This window comes from Mesoplodon mirus (assembly GCF_964341445.2).
Source record: "Mesoplodon mirus genome assembly, chromosome: 16".
NCBI classification, from domain to species: domain Eukaryota; kingdom Metazoa; phylum Chordata; class Mammalia; order Artiodactyla; family Ziphiidae; genus Mesoplodon; species Mesoplodon mirus.
The window spans coordinates 47,099,640-47,121,591 of NC_138992.1; the positions used below are offsets into that span (position 1 = coordinate 47,099,640).

A 21,952-nucleotide genomic window follows, 5' to 3' on the forward strand; every position below is an offset into this window, starting at 1 on the left:
GTCTAGTTCTGGGAACACACCACTCACTGGTAGCAATGCCTCAGCCCATGCCTCGTCTCATTTACCTGCAACGCTGGCCAACAGATAGACCAACACTTCAAAGTTATGACAGAAAGTTGAGTAAGTTATATGCTTGGAATTGCATTTATTATTGTTAACAAGCACAACTGTAGTGCTTAGACTATAACAAGTAATATTCTAAGTGCTTAGCAAATATTAACTCACTTAATCCTTATAATGGCCACCCTATAGGTAGGTAATATTCATAATATTCACCTTTTTGGGGGGAAACTGAGGCCCAGAAGGGTTGAATAGCTTGTCTAATGCCACACAGTAAGTAGAGGGCAGAAACCCAGGATGAAAACCGGACAGTGTAGACTTTCATCACTTTGCTGTGTCACCTTATTAGATGTTGTGGTTAGGGAAGGGACTAAACTGACAAGACTCTGAAATAGAGAAGGGAGAAATGAGAAAATGACGGATCCTAGAAACTAGAGAGGATTTCAGCTCAGAAATTTCTGGTGATGAGACCCGGAAGAACAAGAACTTGGTTGGAATATTAACTTGGGGTAGTACCTGAATCCACTGAGAAATGGTTTTGTTTTGTTTAAAATTTAGAAAGGCCAGTTGGATGAAGATTAATTTAAAAAAAAAGGTAGAAAAGAGGAAGGTGCCTTAAGTGAGACATAACCTCTTCCCTCTAGGGGAAGGAGTCCTGTGGGAAAGGATGTGCATATATAAAATTCTGCCTCCAGACTGCCTTCAGACTTGAGCTACAACGTCAACTCTTCCCTGGGTCTGCCTCTCTTGGCCTGTCCTGCATATTTCAGACTCGCCAGCCTGAAGTCCTGTGACTCAGTTGCTTAAATTAATCTCATATACACAGACATCACTGGGTCTGTTTCTCTGGAGAACCCTAAAATAGATTTTATACTAATATACTACAGTAATGTATACATACGTATAATCTGAAACAATACAGAAGAAACTGATGAATGCTCGCCTCTCGAAGGAAGGACGGGACGGAGAGTGGGGAGCACCACCCCTGTGCACCGAACAGCCTTTAGTGCTGCTGCCAGCCCGGCCGCCCCAGGTTCAAGCAGATATAATGGCGTGTGGCCCAGGCAGTGGCTACACAGCTAAGGATTTTAAGGCACAATGCAGCGAGATGCCAGGGCCACGGTCACACACGTGGAATATTCTAAAGCCAAGAGCGGTCACAGGATTCCACGCATGGGCCCCCGAGGGCACTCTGGAGGCCGTCGCAGACCCTCAGGTCCCATGTGAGGAGACAGCCCACTAGAAACACAGCAGGTGGCCCTCCTCCCAGATCTCGCCCGGGACAGCCTCCCGGGCACCCGGCCTCCTCTGCACAGCACGGGGCAGGCTCACAGAGGGAAGAGCGGCCCAAACCCAAAAGTCACACCAAACCCCACGGAAGAAGAGTAAAGCAAGGTGATGAGAGGAGGGGTCCCTCGGGAAGCTGGCCACTCAGGATTTCCAGCGTCTTCCACAGAAAGCCAGCTCATGAAGCACCAAGACCTGTCCTGGGTCACACTCAGAGGACTTGACCCCGTGACCCCACAGCCCGGCTTCCCAAGCCTCCTCGATGCTGAGGATGCTGACGCGGATCGGCACGGAGGAATGGGGGGGCACACGGCTGGGGGGATGCTGGGAACTCAGGACTGACCCACCCCGAGGCTCCACCCCAGCAGGCGCCACACACACCAGATGGTCTTGATGATTTCGTGAGCAGCATCGTGGGGTTTGTCCTGAAAGACAACAAGACAGGGTTCAGAGCTGTCCCTCCCCGCTCTGGTGATGTGGGTGACCAGAGGAGACGGAGGCTGCGGCCCCGGGACTCCCCGCCTCATTTCCCCACCCACGGGTCCTACCAGAGAGCTCCACCCACAGCGCTGGGGCCATGTCCTGCCACGTGGGACACGCTGGCTCCGGGACCGCCTGTTCCTGTAGCGCCCTGCCGCCCAGCGGACTGCGGGGAAGGGACCGGGACGGACTCGAAGCCCCCAACCCTCCTGCCCCAGGACTTCCCCCGGGCACTCCTGCAACCTGGAAGCCACAGGCCTGCCTCTGAGTCCCTGAACTGCCGCAGGCCTCGGCCTCCATCTGTAAAATGGGGAAACACCACTCGTGCAACCACAGGGAGTGGGCGAGCAGAGGTCCTCCCTCCCGGCCACAGCGGCGCTCTCCTGGCCCCACTGCGCCCGGCAGGCTGGCCTCGCCGCTTTCCCCGAGGAGCACATCAGGAGTCGCTCTGGCCTTTCGCCGGGGTCTTGGCGGCCAGCTAACCCAAGACCCTGCAGAAACCGAGTGAGGACGACGCATCGTGTGGACGGTCTGTAACTCTAGAGGCACCTCCGCCCCGGCGGTGAAGATTCCTATCGCGGTGAGGAGGGGCCTCGAAGAGGATGCACAGCGAGAGGAGGGGCCACGAAGAGCACGGGCTGAAGCCCGAGGTGAGATGGTCAGGCCCAGAGCTGCCAGCCCTGCCCCAGGACAGCGACTGCCCCTCTCAGCCCAGGCCACAATTTCCACGCTTCACAGTGGAGGACGGCAACGCGGGCAGAGCCCCTATGGGCCAGGGCAGCGATGCCCAGAAGGTCCCAGGACAGGGCCCCCCACGGCGCAGCGGTCCTATCAGGTCAAACAACTCCGGAAACACCCTTTGTGTCCTAAGCCTCATCTTTGCAACAGCAGCCCTACTGAGCTATAATTCACACAGAATGGGCCCCCGCTTCAAGTATACAGTTCAGTGGCTTTTAATACATTCAGAGCTGGGCAACCATCCCCTCCATCTAGTTCCAGAACATCCCATCACCCCATTAGCACACGCGCCCCAATCCCCTCACCAGCCCCTGACAACACTAATCCACTCTGCGTTTCTGTGGATTTGCCCGTTCTGGACGTTTGTAAATAGAATTATGATATGTGACCTTTTGCCCAGAATCTTATTTTTTAAGGCAAAGGAAAAAAACAGTCTTCTATCGTTCTTAATAATATCCTCCAACTTACCAAGGACGGAGCAGTAAATATCCATTGAACTCATATTACTTAGACAAGGCCGGGGGCGGGAGATGGAGCACGTGCGGTCCAGCACAGGACAGCCCTGCAGACCAGTGGTTCCCAACGCAGGGGAACCGACCTGCAGCATCAGCGCCACTGCTGACCCAGAAACCCTGGGGAAGAACCACTGATGGAACAATCGGCCCCAAGGCCTCCTGGCAAACGGCAGAAAACAGTGAGGACAGCTGGGTTTGGAAAAGAGTCTGGCAGCTCCTCAAAGGTTAAACAGTTAGCAAATGACCCAGCAATTCCTCTCCTGGGTGTCTGCCCAAGAGAAATGAGAATATTTGTCCACAGAAAACCCTGAACATTGGGCTTCCCTGGTGGCGCAGTGGTTAAGAATCCACCTGCCAATGCAGGGGACACAGGTTCGAGCCCTGGTCCGGGAAGATCCCACATGCCACGGAGCAATGAAGCCCGTGCGCCAAAACTACAGAGCCCGCGTGCTGCAACTACTGAAGCCCGTGTGCCTAGAGCCTGTGCTCCGCAACAAGAGAAGCCACCGCAATGAGAAGCCCGCGCACTGCAACAAAGACTAGAGCCCACTCACCACAACTAGAGAAAGCCCGCGCGTAGCAACGAAGACCCAACGGAGCCAAAAAAAAAACCACACCAAAAACCCGAACATTAATGTTCACAGAGGCGTGATTCACAACCGCCAAAAGGTGGAAACCACCCAAATGTCCATCAACAGATGAACGAATAAACAAATGTGTCCACCAGACACTGAAATATTATCCATCCACGAAAAAGAGTGAAGCACTGACGCTTGCTCCAACGTGGATGGACCCTGAGAACACGATTGCTAAGTGAGAGAAACCAGATGGAGAAGGACACACAGGGTGTGATTCCATTGATGCGAAACGTCCAGAACAGGCAAGTGCACAGAGACAGAGAGTGGGTTCCTAGTTGTCAGGGGCTGGGGAGGGGGATGGGAGGGATGCTAATGGGGTGGGGTTTCCTCTCGGGATGATGGAATGGTCTAAAATTGGTAGTAGTGACGACTGCACTCAATGAATACAAAGCAGGGCACGGCCCGCTTTAGGTGGATGAGGTGAAGAGTGTGGGAATTACACCTCAAAACAGCTATCAGGGCCTCCCTGGTGGCGCAGTGGTTGAGAGTCCGCCTGTCAATGCAGGGGATACGGGTTCGTGCCCCGGTCTGGGAGGATCCCATATGCTGCGGAGCAACTGGGCCCGTGAGCCATGGCCACTGGGCCTGCGCGTCCGGAGCCTGTGCTCTGCAACGAGAGAGGCCACGACAGTGAGAGGCCCGCGTACCGCAAAAAAAAAAAAAACAACAAAAAAAAAACAGCTATCAAAAACACCAGCATGACCAAGAGGGACCTCCCTGGCGGCCCAGTGGTCAGGACTCTGCGCTTTCACTGCCGAGGGCCCAGGTTCAATCCCTGGTTGGGGAACTAAGATCCCACGAGCTGCACGGCACGGCGAAAAACAAACAAAAAACCACAACACAATCTATAGGAAGAAATGCGAGGTATTGTTAAAAAAGCACCTCCACCTCAGTAGGAAAATACTGAGCATCTAAGACACTCATGTGGCCGACGGACTCTGTTGCTGGTCCACAACATTCAGTGAGTCCAGACAGACAGTCCTGGCAGCCCTGAATTCCCTGGGCTCCTGTACCCACTGAAAGCAGAGAAGACGCCAGGCTGTCCCGCAGGGTCTGCTCAGAGACAAACGCACACAGCACAGTGTACAAGGCGCTGAGGTAGCCACAGGATGAGGAGGAGGGTCTAGAACTTTCCACCAACGCTCTCCCGCGTCACACTCCTCCTGAGGGGAGCTGGCCCCCGTGCACTGAGGAGCCTCAGCAGCCCTGCGGGGCCCACGGGCAGAGGAGCCACGGGAGGGGCCTCCTGGAAGCCAGGCATCCCTTCCGGTCCGGCCTTCGGATGGGACAGCCCTGGCTGAAGCACCTACTGCAGCCTCCTGAGGGACCCTCGGCCGGAATCCCCTGGCCTGCCTGCTCTGAATCCCTGCCCTCAGAAACCACGGGAGGTCATCAGTGTGCATCGTCTCAGGCTGCTAAATTCATGTCTGCGTTCAGGCCGATACCCTACCCTGCGAGCACAGCCCATAAGAACAAGTCTTAGAGCCACGGAAGGACATGACAGTACCCAGGAGAGTCTCATTCCAGTCACCACTGTGGAGTTACATAACAGCGTGGGCACTCTGAAAGGACCCCGTGAGCACGCACGTGTGCCTGAGCATGCGCCGCGTGGAAGCCCCCTGCTGGCTCGGATTGTGCTCCCTCCCTCGGGCCCCTCAGGAGGCTGGACGTGCCCCAGAGATGCTCCTCCTGCAGGGGCGGCAGGGGCCCTCACCGCACGCAGGCCGCAGCCCTGGCTGAGCCACCGCGTCTCAGGCTGCATCACACAGGCCTGGGAAGACAAGGGCCTGGAATGTGGTCTCATCTGTGATGAGATGAACTCAAGCTTTCCCAAGCTTTAAAACCAGAACGAAAGGAAGGAAACAGTTTACGACGTGCCTCCTGCAATCTCAGGATGCTGCTTTAGGGACTGGCCAGCTTCCAGCAACCGTCCTGAGTCGTATGATTTAAGATGGCCTGATCACCATCGATGATTCAGAAGCTCTCACAGCTTCTCGGCTGTGGCCTCTTCTTCTGCTTCACAGGCCTTCAGAACAGAGCGACGCCAGAAGCCGACCCAGAAAGGTCCGACTGAGAACAGTCCTGAGGAAGCCCACGCTTAGGAGCACCCACACCTCCTCCCCCGGGGGAGCCCTGGAACTCCGGGGTTTGAGGCCAGCCCTGGTCTCACTGCACAGGACGCCCGGCCTCCGCATCCCAGCCACAGCCCCGGCCCGCTGCTGGCTGCTTGCAGAGTCAGTGACTAACCCAGGCTCTTCTCACTGACAGCCTCAGAGCCTCCGCAGGAAGCTGCGCAGAGGCTTAGCGGAATGCTGCTCACCACAGAGCCAGCGGCCTCACTCCGGGGTCCTGGGAAAACAGCCGCAATAAGCACAACCGTTCCCGCCTGAAAAAGCACCCTGGGTGGAAGCCGGAGGCTGTCATCAGGCCTGAGCCGCCACCAAGCCCGTCCCGTCCACTCCCCTCCCCTGCCCTGTCCAGCTCAGGTGAGGTCGGGGGCCGCCCACGGGGCTGGGGAGTCTGGCTGTCCCACTCGGCAGGCCCCTGCCTCCTCCTTGACCGTGAGGACAGGTGTGGGAACAGGAACTCCACCCGGACGCCCTCAGGTCTGGCTGTGCCCCCGCTCGTCCCTGCAGGCCCTGCGCCAGGCGTGAGGAGCCTGGACAGGAGGCCTCCTGGGTGCTCGCTGCCAGAGAACGGCCCACCCCTGAGCACGCAGGCTGGTTCACGGTGACAGGAGCACAACATCTGGAGACATCGTCCCTGGAGGACCCGGCGAGAGGCAGGGGGCAGAGACTAGGGAGGTGACAAGACGTGGACTCCATCATCCTCTTCCCACTTGCAGCAGGAAGACGCCGGGACCCAGGGGGCCTCCGAGGCAGGGGCATCACACCGGGACGAGCATCAGAATCCCTGGTCAGAGTGGAGTTCTGGGGCCCACCCGCAAAGTTTCAGAGTCAGCAGGTCTGGGTCCCAGGAACCTGCATTCCTAACCAGTTCCAGCTGGTGGGGAAGCTGCTGGCCCGGGGACCCGCTCAGAGAACCACCGGCCTGAAGCAAGCAGGGACTCTTGCTCTATCACCACCTGCTGAGGGCACGAGTGCCCAGGAGGTGCCGAGGGGGAGCAACCTGGGACTCTGCCCGCAGTCCCCACTCCCCAGCAGGCTGCAGGGGGCACTGCCTGCGGGCTGGGGGTCGCTGCCTTCTTCCCCGAGGCTCTGCACACCTCCGGAGCCCTGGGGTGGGGGCCAAGGCAAGCGGGACAGAGCGGCCAGGGTGCAATGCACGCACTGCCTCCCGAAGTGGAGAAGCACAGCGGGAAGAGTCAAAGGCAGGGGAGATGGAACACGGCGGGAGGTCTGCCGGCTGTCTCTCTGCCTCTCCCAGTGGCAGGGCTTTGAGAGCAGAGATCTGGCTGGAGGAGTGGAAAATCCACAGAAGGCTCTCCGTCTGGGAGGAAAGCCAAGCGGGTGAGCAGAGGGTCCCGAGGCCCAGCGAAGGCGCTCAGCCTCACCTCTCAGCCTGCGGCCCTGCTGGGGAGCACCCACTCGCCAGGGAGAGGAAGCAGGGGGTGAAGGGGGAGGGGGAGGGCCAGTGCCTGCAGTGGGCCTGAGTATTCAAGAAGTGAACAGGTTTTCACTTGAAAATGAGTGCATTTCACACAGGGGCGGGGGTGGCAGAGAGACTGGCTGTGGAGCATCACAGTGGTCTCGTCCACAGTCAGCCCCGGACGTCCGCAGGCCCCCAGCAAGGGGGTGCTGCCTGGCCCCAGGACCGTACCTGAGGACAAGCCAGGCCAAGGATGGGAACTGCCTGATAAAGCGATGCAAAGGAGAGAGCCAGGAAGGAGGCTATCCTCCCACCGCCCACCCGGACCTCTCCCCACAGGGCCAGGAGACAAACCAGGCTGGTCTTGGGACCCAGCCACGTCGCAAAACCCTGCCCGCGAGACTGGCACTGCAAGAACAGTCAACATGGGAAAACAGAAAGGGGCTGCCGGGACTCCATGAGGCCAAAGTCCAGCTGGAGGAGGAAGAGAGAAGAGGGAGTGGGCCAGTGGCTCCCGGGTCACGGACATGGTGGGCCCGTGGCCCTGACCCGGGTGGGTGGGACCCGCTGTGCACACAGGGGCCCTGATGACCAGGGTCCAAGGAAGGAGCCGCCATGAGGGAAAGGGGTCTAGAGCCTCACTGTGCCCAGAGCGGCCCCTGGCCACCTGGACGAGGAGCAATGGTGCGCGGTGGCCCACTCCAGTGGCGTGTGCTGTGAGCACAAGATGCACGTGGATTTCTAAGAGCGCGCACGCACACACACAAAGTAACACTGCCCTTCAGGAATTCTTTAAATGGCACGTTGAAAATGTCGTGTCTGGGCTATACTCGGTTACGTACAATGCTATGAAAACGTACCTCGCCTCCTCCTCCTGACTCGTCACGTGGCTCCCATGAGGGCACGCGCATGGCTCGTGTGCCCCCTCACTTACCGCCGCACCTGCGTAAGCGTTTCCAGACCTGACCCTGAGCCTGAACTCCATGCCTGGGTCCGCAGCTCACAGAAGCCAGTCTGCGCAGAGCCAGGACCGGCCGGGACGTCCTGCTGTCCGGGCAGCCGTCCTTCTGCAGGACGGGCATGGGTGTGTCCACAGGAGGATGGGGCGCCACGGGGGCTTCAGGGGTGACAAGACCATTTCAGTTGCTTCAATCCAAACTAGCCCACCTGTAAGAGCCCGGGCCGCCCAGCCACCCAAGGAGCCGCTGCAAGTGCTGAGCGCCTGACGCCGGGGGTGTGTGTGGAGGGGCCGTCGTGGAGTGACCCCGGTGGGACGGGGGAATGCGACAACCAAAAGTTCACCACCAGAATTTTTCTCGCCCTCACCAAAGAAAATGCTTTACTGCCACAGAGCAGTGCGGCCTGAGGCCGAGGCCGTGACGGGAAGGGAGGGAAAGCCCAGGGATAAAGGAAGCCCTTCCTAGGGGGCACAGCTGGAGGAGGACTCGCCGCGCTCCCCGCGACAAGCGGCAGCACGGCCTCCACCCAGCGGTCTCAAAGGCCAAGGCAGGCGCGCCCCCAGCCTTCCAACTGTCTCCCACTCCAGCAAGGGGTCCTGTTAGCACCGTATCAGTACAACTGGCATCACCCCACCCCAGGACCAAGCCAAACGAACGCCTCTCCAGGGGCCTCGAGACCCCATGATCTGGGCCACGCACACGGGAGCATCACTCAGCCACGCAAAGGGGTGAAGCCCTGACACTCACAGCAACGTGGACAGACCTTGAGAACACGATGCTCAGTGAGAGAAGCCAGACACAGAAGGACACACAGTGTGTGACTCCATTGATGGGAAACGTCCAGAACAGGCAGATCCACAGACACAGTGAGTGGGTTCCTAGTGTCAGGGGCTGGGGCAGGGGACTGCAGGCCCTTTGCGCTGATGGAATGTTCTGGAATTAGAAGACGTGATGGCTGCACAGCTCTGTGAATATAGTAAAAGCCATTAAATTGCACACTTCATATGGGTGAGTTCTGTGGTGTGTGAATGCTATCTCGACAAAGCTGTTATTTAAAGAGAGACAAAACCCACAAGACCCAGCGCGGCTCTTCCTCCCCTTGTCCCGCCCCTTCACCTGGTGTCTCTCCCAGACAGGTGTGGGCCCAGAGAGTCCTGCGGGCCCAGCACCTGCTCCCTGGTGGGAGCCTCACTCAGCCTGCAGGGTGAGCACAGAGAAGACACCAGGGAGCCACCTTCACACCAGGGGAAACGTGAGCCGCCACCACCACCACGCAACGCGCAAATCCTTCCCGAGAGCTCCCTGCCCCGAGCCCCACGACTCCCGCCGTCCCCGTGGGCACCACCCCGTGGCGGCCCCCACCCCGCAGCACACAGCCTGCAAAAACCCCTTCCCCACCCGGGAAAAGACGCGTCAGGTTTTTAAAGGACCAGTGTTCTCAGAGGTAACCTCTCTCACACACCGGCTGCCCGGGCACCTGGGGTGAGTCTGACACGCTTTCCGGACATTGGCCGCGCACCCCATGACTAACTGAGGGGATTCAAACGGAAGCCCCTCAGAGATGAGGAGGCATCGTCATCCAAGGTCAATACTCAGTGAAGCACACAGCCTCTGACCTCCCAACTGCAGCTCACGGGAACCTGTGACTCGGCAGCCCTGCCAGGCGCCCTGGACAGGAAGAGGGTCCGGTCAGACACAGGGGCGCTGAGGAACAGAGTATACAGGCGGCATGTGGATGTTAGGGACCAAAGTACGAAAGCTAACAGCCACGTACTTACGGAACACCAGGCTTTTCCCGGTGATCCCTTCCTCTTTAAAGAGGCTACTTCACCCACGGAAAGTCTTCAAAGGGTTAACCTGCCTTCCACCTGAGCTCAGATTAGGCAGGACTCACACCAGCAGAGGTCAGATCAGAAAATATTTTGAGTCATGGGGAGGGATGGCTCACTCGGCGCCCACTTCAGCTACTACTCACTGTGGAGTGAAGGGTGTGACTGCTCAGCGGGCCTTCATCAGAGCCCCGTGGGCTCTCAGGAGGAACCCACAAGCAGGCGGGGGCAGTCACGCTGGGGCCGCTCCACGCCCACAGCCTCAGTGAGTCATGGAGGGGAAGGACCACTGCCCGCACGCCCTCCTGGCTCCTGCCCTGCCATCAGGCAGCCAAAGATACCACCTGCTTCCTCCTGAGCTGAGACCCGGTTTTTCCCACCAAAAGAAGTGCCATCCTGCTTTAGAAATGCCACCGTGAGCTATAAGTGGATATCTGGGAACTCTCAGTCACAGAAGGAACAAAACTCGCCCTGCACCCCGCCCTCCTATTTGTCACTTGCGCAAAAGCCCATCTTGGAGGCTGGACACTTCCGCGTACAGGCGGTTGTGGCTGTTTGCACTTGCTCCTGCGGGTGCCCCCTCCTCAGACAAGCCACCCACACCTCCCCCAGGGCAAATCTGGCAGCCGCACCCTCTGGGACCTCAGCTGATCCCATATTCGGGGCACTACACCTCAGCTGAACTTCTGTGTTTATAGATCACCTACCGTCCTTAGTTCATAAGTTTTGAGAATAATACTGTCACCTGCAGAATGGGAGAAAACATTTGCAAACGAATCAACGGACAAAGGATTGATCTCCAAAATATATAAACAGCTCATGCAGCTCAATATTAAAGAAACAAACAACCCAATCCAAAAATGGACAGAAGACCTACATAGACACTTCTCCAAAGAAGATATACAGATGACCAACAAGCACGTGAAAAGCTGCTCAACATCACTAGTTATTAGAGAAATGCAAATCAAAACTACAATGAGGTATCACCTCACACCAGTTAGAATGGGCATCATCAGAAAATCTACAAACAACAAATGCTGGAGAGGGTGTGGAGAAAAGGGAACCCTCTTGCACTGTTGGTGGAAATGTAAATTAATACAGCCACTATGGAGAACAGTATGGAGGTTCCTTAAAAAACTAAAAATAGAATTACCATATGATCCAGCAATCCCACTGCTGGGCATATACCCAGAGCAAACCATAATTCAAAAAGACACATGCACCCCAATGTTCACTGCAGCACTATTTACAATAGCCAGGTCATGGAAGCAACCTAAATGCCCATCGACAGACGAATAGATAAAGAAGTTGTGGTACATATATACAATGGAATATTACTCAGCCATAAAAAGGAACGAAATTGAGTCATTTGTTGAGACATGGATGGATCTAGAGACTGTCATACAGAGAGAAGTAAGTCAGAAAGAGAAAAACAAATATCGTATATTAATGCAGGTATGTGGAACTTAGATAAATGGTACACATGAACTGGTTTGCAGGGCACAAGTTGAGACACAGATGTAGAGAACAAACGGATGGACACCAAGGGAGGAAAGCTGTGGTGGGGTGGGGATGGTGGTGTGCTGAACCGGGCAAGTCGGATTGACATGTATACACTGACATGTATACACTGATATCAAACTGATGACTAATAAGGACGTGCTGTATATAAAAATAAAATAAAATTCAAAAATCAAAGAAAAAAAAGAATACTGTCTACTGTCCTCCGTGCCCCCTGGAACACTCACTGTAAATATCCAGGAGGTGCTTGCAGAATGAATGAATCAATGAACAAACAAGCTCACTCATTTCAAACGTGAGGTCACATGTGTAAGCTGACCTTCTAAGAAGTTAAGCTTCTGGAAGGAGCCCATTTTCTTAATGTATTCAGCCTCGAGTCATCACAAAATATGAACTCTTATAAAGTACTGCCCCCTCACTTCCCATGAGAAAGCAAACTTCCTCAGCAGGGAAATGGGAGGGTAGCAGACATTACCCGCAAAGCTTTAGGAAGGCTGCGGCTCGCTGAGCACTTCACTAGGGCCCCTGACCGCCTGCCTGGTAGTAGGACAGACACACCAGGAACTGCTGCTGACCGGCAGAAAGAGCGCCAGGCCAGGCAGACAGCACACCCCGCACCCTGCCAAGCGAGGTCCGGCCAGCAAGGGAAAGATGCTCTCCACTTCAGAACCGCCCACCACTAGAAAGCCAGGTCCTGCCAGGGCCTGGACACACGAGGCCTTCCTTACAAGGGTTACAAATCTGTGGCCTCGCTCTGCCTCGAATAAAAGACAGTGACGGGGACAACGTGACCATCTCCAGATGAACTTTCAACTTCGTTTCAAGTGCCTGGGTGCCGGGTCACAGTGGATTTCTAAGCTCTTCCAATACTCAAAAATACCAATTTCTAACATGCAGAAGGGTTGTTAAACATACACTTAGCACAGACACCAGTCCCACTCCTGAGTATCTTCTCAAGTGAGGTAAAAACCCACGTTCACGTGGAAACCTGCCCTGGGATGTTTACAGCAGCTTTATTCCCGATCCCCTCAAAACTGGAAACATCCCACAAGTCCTGCCACACGCAGGCGAATGGACAAACGGAGAATGGAATACAACACAGCCAGAAAAAGGAGTGGCTTCTCATACCTGCAGCAACAGAGATGACGGACTTCCCTGGTGGCCCAGTGGCTAAGACTCCGCGCTCCCAATGCAGGGGGCCCGGGGTCCATCCCTGCTCAGGGAACTAGATCCCGCACACCGCAACTAAAACATACTGCACGCGGCAATGAAGATCCCATGTGCCGCAACTAAGACCCGGCACAGCCAAGTAAATAACTAACTAAATAAATATTTAAAACAACAACAACAAAAAACAAAACCGGGAGGAATCTCGCATAGGTTTTGCTGAGCCAAAGCAGCCAGAATCAAAAAGCTACATGCTGTTGTTCCGTTTATCTGACTTTCTGGAAAAGCCAAAACCTTAGGGACAGAGAGGAGATTAGTGGCCAAGAGGCTAGAGGCGCGCTGGCGCCCAAGGGCAGCAATGGGATGACAGGATTGCTCTGCCGCCTGATGGCGATCATCTGTCAAAACTCCTACAACTGTGCACTACAAGTGAACTATGCTTCACGGCCACTAAGGACACACAAATTATTACATTTTGAAAAATGCGCCGGCCAGCCAGCCCGTGCATGACAAGTGCAGTAAGAGGGGCGGGGAGGCGAAGCAAATGGATCAGCTGGAGTTCTGAAGGTTCTCCCCGCTTTCAGTTTCCCTCCCTGGGATGTCTCCCCGACCTGCCCACTGCTCAGGCCGCCCACCCGGGCCACCCGGAGTTACCCGACCAGAAAAGCCAGAGCCCAGGCTCAGCCGCGCCTCCAGGCACAGGAAGGGCAAAATTAGAAAGCGCCAGTGCGCAGTGGCGGGCTGGAAACCCTCGGACCTCAGATAACTGCGGAAAACCGGGGCTCGGAGTCAACATCCGCTCCCAGGCGGTCCCAGCGTCCCGACCCCGACCCCGACCCCGGCCGCGACACAGTTTCCACAGTCGACACACACGGAGCCCGCGCGAGGGGCGGGTCGCGCGGGCTTCCCCGCCGGGTCACCTGGAGGCCGGTCCCCCACAAGCCGAGCGCACGAAAGGGCGCCCCAAAGGCGCCGGCCCAAGGTGCCCGCTGCGCTTTCCCTCCGGAAGATGGGCCGCGGGGCCCAAGCATAAACCCTGAGACAAGGAACACGCGCACCACGCCGCCACGGGGGACGAGAGGCCAGGCGCCCACCTGGCCAGACACCCTGCATTTCTGGAATCACCAGACGCCTGTGTAAATTTCTGTTTGGCGGGTCATTTTCCAAAGGCCACTCAAGATCAGGGGATAGAACGCCTCCTCTCCAACTGTCCTGCCAGCCCACCCACTCAAAATCAGAGGGACAAAATGCCTAACTAAAACAAAACAAAACAGAAACACAAAAAACTGGAGAGAGGGAGGAAAGGGTGCCCTCAAAAATAAAAAAAAACTAAGCACGTTGACAGCGCTAAGAATAAACTACCAGGAAAAAGAAACCCTACACTTCAGATCCTGAAGTACAGAAGGGCAAGCCCGCCGGCAGTCCAGGCCCGGTGGGACGGGGGTCCCCAGCCCTGCAGAGCCAACCGCAGACCGGCTAGGGCGCCCCTCGGAAGCGCGGGGTCCCCACGGCTGAGTCTGCGCCCCCGGCCGGCGCCGGCTCCGCTCTGCCCACCTTGCGCGCGGGGGCTGGAAACAGCCGCGGAGAACCACGGCGGGGCAGGAACGGGGGCTGCAAAGAGGGTCTGGCGACTCGAGTCGCTCCGTTTCTCGGTGGGCTCAGCGCGCGCCGTGGGGGAAAAGGGGCGGGGGTCCAGGAGTAGGGGACGGGCGGCACTTACGTAGACCGGCAGCGGTCACGGGTAGACGGCGGGCTCGGCCCCCACGAGCGACTCCAGCCTCAGCTCCAGCTTCTCCCCCATGTCTTCGCGCGCGGCCCCCGCACCGTGCTAGTCTGGCGGTTGGGGGAGGGGCGCGGTGCAACCGGAGGGGGCGGGGCAGACGGACGGGCGGGCGGGCGGGAGGCTGAGGGGAGGGCGCCTGGCCTGGGCCTCAGCCGCCGCTGGGCTCCTTTCCGGCCCCCGGCTCCCTCTTTGTGATCACAGGCCTGGGGCCTCCAGCGCTGCTGCGAACTAGGGCCGTCATGGGGCGAGCACAATGAGCCGGGGACCAGGCTGACCCCGCCTCAGGACTCGCCGGCTCTCACGCACGCACGCACGCACGCACGCACGCACGCACGTCTTCGGCTGCCCCCGGCCACCCCCACCGGCCCGAAGTGGAGACCCGGGAAGACCCTCGGGGCCTGGGGTGGGGGGTTCGACTCCCGCCCTTGACGTACCGTGACACACCCCCTCCCCCCAATAATAAGACTATAATTCCTCATTAAATATGACAGCCGGAATCCCGGCTTCTGTTCACAAAAATGACGTGTATTTAGCCTATGCTAGGCACCAGACCGCGGACGCTCAGTACTGGCAAAAAGGGAAATGCCCTGCCCTCATGGCACTGCCATTTTAATTGGAATAGTAGTGAAAATGGTCAAGGGAGAAAATAAAGTGTCATCATTGCCACGGGGATGGTTAATCTCATGTGCGCACTGCGTGGGGCCCCGGCAACCACAAACATTCCAGATGTGGCCAGGAAGGTATTTTTCACAAGAGATTAACACTGAAATTGGTCCACTTCGCGTAAAGGAGATTGTCAATGCCTCGGCGTGGGTGGGCCTCCTCCATCAGTTGAAGGCTTGGAGAGAAAAATGAGGTTCCCTAGAAAGAGGGAACTGTTACTCCAATGGCCTTGGGACATCAGCTCTTCCCCGTGTCTCCAGCCCAGAGTCCTGCCCTGACTTGCCTGCCTCACGGTCACATGAGTCAACTCCTTAAAACAAAACTATATATGTAAAAATACTGAATACATACAAGCCTATTAATTTGTATATGTGTGTATACATATTATATATATGTATACACATGTTTATATGTGCGTGCGTTTGTAGTATATGTGTAAGTACTATATACAGTAAACATACAAGCCTATATATTTGTGGGTATATATTGTATACATGTATGTATGTGTATATATATAGTATACATACTATAAATGTGAACATGCTGTATACCCATATATTGATATAGGGGTGTGTATATACACAGTATATGTACACTGTATGTATGTATGTATGTATGCAGTGTATATTTATATATAGGTGTGTATATATGTTGTATACCTGTATGTGTATATGTTGTATAGGTATTATATGTATATATGTATATACTATATATATACACACTTGCATATGTATTTATATGTGTATGTACATGCGCATATTTACATATAGGTGTGTATGTGTGTGTATACATTGTATATATGTATGTGTATATATCTTATATATATGTATGTATATATACGATGAATTTATATATGCAGTACATATATATTTTTATGCTACATGATTTCATATGTAGGTGTATATGTGTGTCTCTATGTATGTACGTGTATGTATTGCATATATTATATGTGTATGTATGTATATTGTATATATACACACCTAAATATCTTTGTATGTGTGTATATATGTATGTACCTAGGTGTGTCTATTGCATATGTTTTACGTATGTGTACATACTGTACATATAAAAACTATGCATTTTATATGTGTGTATGTATAGTGCATATGTATGTGTGTATTGTATATATTATGTGTATATGTGTGTATACATACTGCATATATACAAACTATGCATTTTATATATGTGTGTATGTATGTGTGTATTGTCTATACTATATGTGTATATGTCTGTACGCATACTGTGTATATACATGGCTGTATATTTTGTATGCGTGTATTTATGTACGTGTGTGTGTATATACACACATCCCCTATGGATTCGGTTTGTCTGGAGAACCCTCACTGATACGGACACATGACAATTGAGCACCTGCTCTTTGCCAGCCAGGGAGCCAAACGCTGGTCTTTTCAGTGTCTCCCTTAAGTGTCACAAGTCCCGAGAGAGAAGGTGATGCCGCTCCTACCAGTTGAGGTGCCTCAGGGTCAGAGAGGTTCACAGGGCGGGGGGCTGGAGCCTGGTGGAGCCCAGGTGGAGTTCTAGCAGCAGTACAGCCTAGCAGTCCCACTTCCCCGGGTGCTTCCCATAAAGACACCGAGGGAGAGACGGGGTCTGAAGGAGGGGATGAGGAAGCTTCCGTGGGTCCGCAAGCCCAGACCAAGGCTGACTCGTCAAGGGTGTTAGAGGTCAGGACTGTGGTTACCCTGGGGGTGGGGTTACACAGAGCCATTCCCTTTCTGAAAAGGTATCCATTCTGCTCTTGTTTGTAGGTTTACCCCCCTCCCCCAAATCTTTTAAAAATAGATTCTCTTGGTTGCTGGGAACACACACGGGGAAGTTGTGTGTGAGGGGGTGTGATCCAGGGGACAGGGAGGATAAGCCCCCCCACTCGTAGGGCCAGGAGTGGCTCAGCTTTGTGAGTTAAGGATGGCCCACGAGGTCCCAGAGAGAAGGGTCCCTGCTCTGTCCCTGCTCCGCACACCCCATTCCCATCCTCAGAAGCCCAGAGCCACCCCCCCTCCAAACACTCACACACACCAGGGAGGAGAGCCAGTCACCCTGGCTCCGAGGCTCCAGCTCCAAGGCTCCGGGCACTAGGGGCTATTTTCAGCTTTCATGCCCTAGGACATGGCCAAAGCTACTGTCTCCGGAAACTCTGTCTGTCTCTCGCCCGCCCTCCCTCCCTCCCGCCTCCGCCACTTCCCCTCCCGCTCCAGCTGTCCTGCCGTCCACCCTGCATTTCTACACAGGATGGCTCACAGACAGCTGCTCCCTGTGCCCACCCGCCACCATTCGATGGACGTCAAAGCAAGCCCTGGGGACTTCCCTGGAGGTCCAGCGATTAAGACTCCGAGCTTCCACTGCAGGGGGCACGGGTTCGATCCCTGGTCAGGGAAATAAGATCCCACATGCCACAGGGCACGGCCAAAAAAATAACTGAAAAAAAATAAAGTTTAGTGACGAAACAGCCCTAGTGGTGCAGGATGGGACGTATAGCTCTATGGCATAGAATAAGGTCCAGAACAGATACATGAGAACTTGATATGACAGAAAGTGGGGAAATTAAGGAGCTTTCAATAAATGGCATTAGGACAACTGCATATCCATGTGGGAAAAAGTAAATTAGAAAAAAAAAAAAGCAAGCCCTGGTCAGGTGTGACCTTGGGCCCGGGGCCATTGGCATACCTTGTCGTGTGTAATGTTCTTCCTTATACTCCTCCCTCCCTCCTGTGTCACGGTCACTTCCTCCAGAACCTTCCTGGACTCCCCTACACAAGCCCGGGGTGAGCCCTCACCTGCCCTGGATCACCGGAATTCCAATCCCGGCCCACCCTTCCCCTCCAGGTAAAGAACTCTGCCTGGTCAATAAGACCGTAGAGGTCCTTGGCCATTGCTATTGCAGTTGGAATTGTTACTGTGTTTACATAGGGTGACCAACACCCGCCCCCAGTTTGCCCAGGACCGCTCAGGTTTGAGCGCTGGAACTGTGGGGAAACCCTCATTCCCGGGGAACCCCAGAAGGCTGGTCAGCCTATTGAGGACGGATCTTTCACTTGATCTCCCAACACCTGAGAGCCAGAAAGGGAATCTCCCCCCTCCTTCCATTGTAACCTTCATTCATTCATCCACTCATCCCTTTATTCAACTCCTTTATTCAGCAAGTATTTACGAAGCATCTACTACACATCAGATGAGAAGGTGTGATTTATTACATGGGGATGAAGTCTCGCACACCACTTCAGGGCAGGGGAAGTGGGAGAGGGAAGGGGCAGTTTTAAATGCACGCTCCGACGGGATTGGGGCAGACCTTGCCCTGGGCCAGGCTGGTTGCTTCAACACAGCTGTCCTCACCCAGGGCCATCCTGCCCCCGCCTCAGCCAGTTCTTCGGTGATGTCTGGGGAAAATCTGTGGTTATCACAATTGGGGGGGAGGGGCCCTGGAATCAAATGGGTGGGGCCAGGGATGCTGCTGAACCCCACACAGTGTCCAGGAGGGGCCCCCAGCAGAGGATGACCCACCCCAAATAACCCCAGTGCCGTGGGGGAGACCCTGCACTAATATTATTCAGACCCGCTGGTGCCCCTAGATTCCTGCACAGGCAGGGACTCTAACCGGGTCACCTCAGTATCACAAGGTGACCTAGAGTGGGGTAGCCAGGAGGGTTGAGTAACGGGGGGTGAAATGACAAATCTCTGTGCCCACTCTCCCCGCCACACCCCAGGGTCGATGGCCTCTATCTCCTCCCTGTGCAGGTAGCTTTTCCCTGAGCCTTTTCTTCTTGTCAGGGTCCCTGTCGCAGGTTGGGTTCCCTGAAGATGACGTTGAGAACAAGGATTGGAGTGAGGGGGTTGATGTGAGACGTACAGAGAACAGATACAGCTGCCATAGGGTCCCGCAATTCCACTCCTGGGCATAGATCCGGAGAAAACTCTAATTCAAAAATATACATACACCCCTGGGACTTCCCCGGTGGTCCAGTGGTTAAGACTCCGTGCTTCCAGTGCAGGGAGCATGGGCTCCATTTCTGCAGGGGGCGCGGGTTCGATCCCTGGACAGGGAACTAAGATCCTACATGCCGTGTGACCAAAAAAAAAAGAAAGAAAGAAAGAAAGAAAGAAAGAAAGAACAAGAAAGAAAGCAAGAAAGGAAGATAGAAAGGAAGAAAGAAAGAAAGAAAGAAAAGATGCATGCATCCCAATGTTCATTGCAACACTATTTACAATAGCCAAGATGTGGAAGCTACCTAAATGTCCACTGATGGATGAATGGATAAAGAAGATGTGGTACATATATACAATGGAATATTATTCAGCCATAAAAAGAATGAAATAATGACATTTGCAGCAACGTCGTGAATGGACCTAGAGATTATAATACGAAGTGAAGTAAGTCAGAAGAGAAAGACAAATATATGATCTCACGTATATGTGAAGTCTAAACTATGACACAAATGAACATGTCTATGAAACAAAAACAGACTCACAGACATAGAGAACAGACTGATACGGGTTTGGGTCTCTCGGGGCCTTGGCTGTTTTATCAGTTTATCAAGCCTCTCATGAACCATGCTTTTAAAGAGTCTGAAGAGTTACTACGATACAATTTGATTTGACAGCACTATCCCCAAAATTTAAAAACAATCTCAAAAGCAAGCCAATCCCCCACTCCTAGAAGAGTGAACCTAGGCACATTTTTGTTCCCAGAATCCAGTACAGAATTTGACCAAAGAACATAGCAGAAACTCAATGGCATTTGAGAGAAGGAGAAAGTCTGTTTGGTTTTAGCTTCACTAGGATGTCCATTAGTCTATGCTATTTATGTGAAATTTCTGACCTGCGAACTTCGAATCAGGAGGAATCTTTGAGCCTGACGTTGATTTTTCACTATGAATTTGCCATGTGCAGTGCACAGCCCTGAGCATCTATCACATGTGGACTCTTGAGTTATCCTTCCTCTTTGATGACCTTGTGGTTCACACTGCAGTACTGAACTGATTATGGGTTCTGTCTAGTGACATTACACCTCCAGTTCTGATGCATAGATTTGACAGTCCTATGCGGCCATGGCCATTTTCACTGCCTCCTGCTATGGAACTGCACAGACCAAAGGCAGCTGCCTTTAAGAGAACATTTCTTTCTCCAACATAATTGACAAATCCAGTGTCAGCTTGGGTCCACATGTAAAGGGAGTCACTTGAGCCTACGGTAGACCATATGTGTCCATGCCGACAAGTTCTACAAAACATGTGTTCCTTACAATTGAGTCTTTGTCTCAGTCAAGCCTGCTTGGGAAAAACTGTATCTGAAGGGTAAGGCAAGGTGGACAGCTGCCTGAGACTTTTCTGCCCTGTAAACTCCTGCACACTCTCAAGTCAAGTGCCAGGTAAAGGTCTCTGTATACTAAAGACCCTCCAGGTGCCTTATTCATTCCGCTCCAGGTATTGCTCAGTCACCTGCAACTCCCTAACGCCCCTCTTCTTTATGTCAGACCTTTACTTAAGTGGCTCTAAAGAAACAGCCACTTTCCCAAACCAGAAGCTGCAGCCATCAGCCAAAATCAAAGTATCTTACGGCTGGTATAGTGGGTAGGATGGTGGCCCCCAAAAGGATATATCCATGTCCTCCTCCTTGATGGTTACCTCATTTGAAAAAACTGTTTTGCAAATGTCATTAAGGATCTTGACGGCCTCTGCCGCCGCAGGTTCACCCTGTACTCCGTACCCCTCCCTCTCCCCGGCCTGAGTGAGCCGGAACCCCCGAATCAGCGGCTCCTTTAACCACGTCCTGTCTGAGCGAAGAACACGTGTCCTCCGGCGACCTACCCGCCGAGGAGGGGCCAAATCCAAAGCTGAGCCCCAGGAGTTGTGAGAACAAAGAAGAGAAAGGGAAATCTCTCCCAGCAGCCTCCGGAGCAGCAGATTAAAGCTCCACAGTCAACTTGATGTACCCTGCATCTGTGGAATACCTGAATAGACAACGAATCAACCCAAATTGAGGAGGTGGACTTTGAGAGCAAGATTTATGATTTTTTCCGCTTTTCCTGTTTTTGTGAGTGTGTATGTGTATGTTTCTGTGTGAGATTTTGTCTGTGTAGCTTTGCTTCCGCCATTTGTCCTAGGGTTCTATCCGTCCGTCTTTTTGTTTGTTTTTGTTTTTTCTTAATAATTATTTTTTTAATAGCTTTATTTTATTTTATCTTACTTTATTTTATTTTACTTTATCTTCTTTCTTTCTTTCCTTCCTTCCCTCCTTCCTTGCATCCTCCCTCCCCCCTCTGTTCCTAATTCCTTCCTCCTTTTCTTTCTTTCTTTCTTTCTTTCTTCTTTCTTTCTTCTTTTACTAATTCTTTCTACTTTTTCTCCCTTTTATTCTGAGCTGTGTAGATGAAAGGCTCTTGGTGCTACAGCTGGGAGTCAGTGCTGAGCCTCTGAGGTGGGAGAGCCAACTTCAGGACACTGGTCCACAAGAGACCTCCCAGCTCCACATAATATCAAATGGCGAAAATCTCCCAGAGATCTCCATCTCAACACCAGCACCCAGCTTCACTCAACGACCAGCAAGCTACAGTGCTGGACACCCTACACCAAACAACTAGCAACACAGGAACACAACGCCACCCATTAGCAGAGAGATTTTATGCCTAAAATCATAATAATTCCACAGACACCCCAAAACACACCACCAGACGTGGACCTGCCCACCAGAAAGACAAGATCCAGCCTCACCCACCAGAACACAGGCACTAGTCCCCTCCACCAGGAAG

At 53.7% G+C, this 21,952-nt stretch overlaps 2 protein-coding genes across 2 annotated transcripts in view; one reads left to right on the forward strand and one right to left on the reverse strand.

Annotated features, from left to right (window-relative positions):
• The window catches only part of LOC309791991 (uncharacterized protein), a gene marked incomplete at its 5' end in the record, with an annotated part of 232,021 nt that overhangs the window by 160,935 nt on the left and 49,134 nt on the right, over positions 1-21,952 (forward strand). The gene's annotated exons all lie outside the window — the stretch shown is intronic.
• LOC309791806 (uncharacterized protein) overlaps positions 1-21,952 on the reverse strand; it is a gene marked incomplete at its 5' end in the record, with an annotated part of 79,553 nt that overhangs the window by 31,464 nt on the left and 26,137 nt on the right. Inside the window, 3 exons of the mRNA XM_082600914.1 lie at positions 1,729-1,772; positions 14,464-14,673; positions 17,875-17,957. Coding sequence (XP_082457040.1) covers positions 1,729-1,772; positions 14,464-14,673; positions 17,875-17,957 — 337 coding nt within the window. The remainder of the gene's footprint in view (positions 1-1,728; positions 1,773-14,463; positions 14,674-17,874; positions 17,958-21,952) is intronic.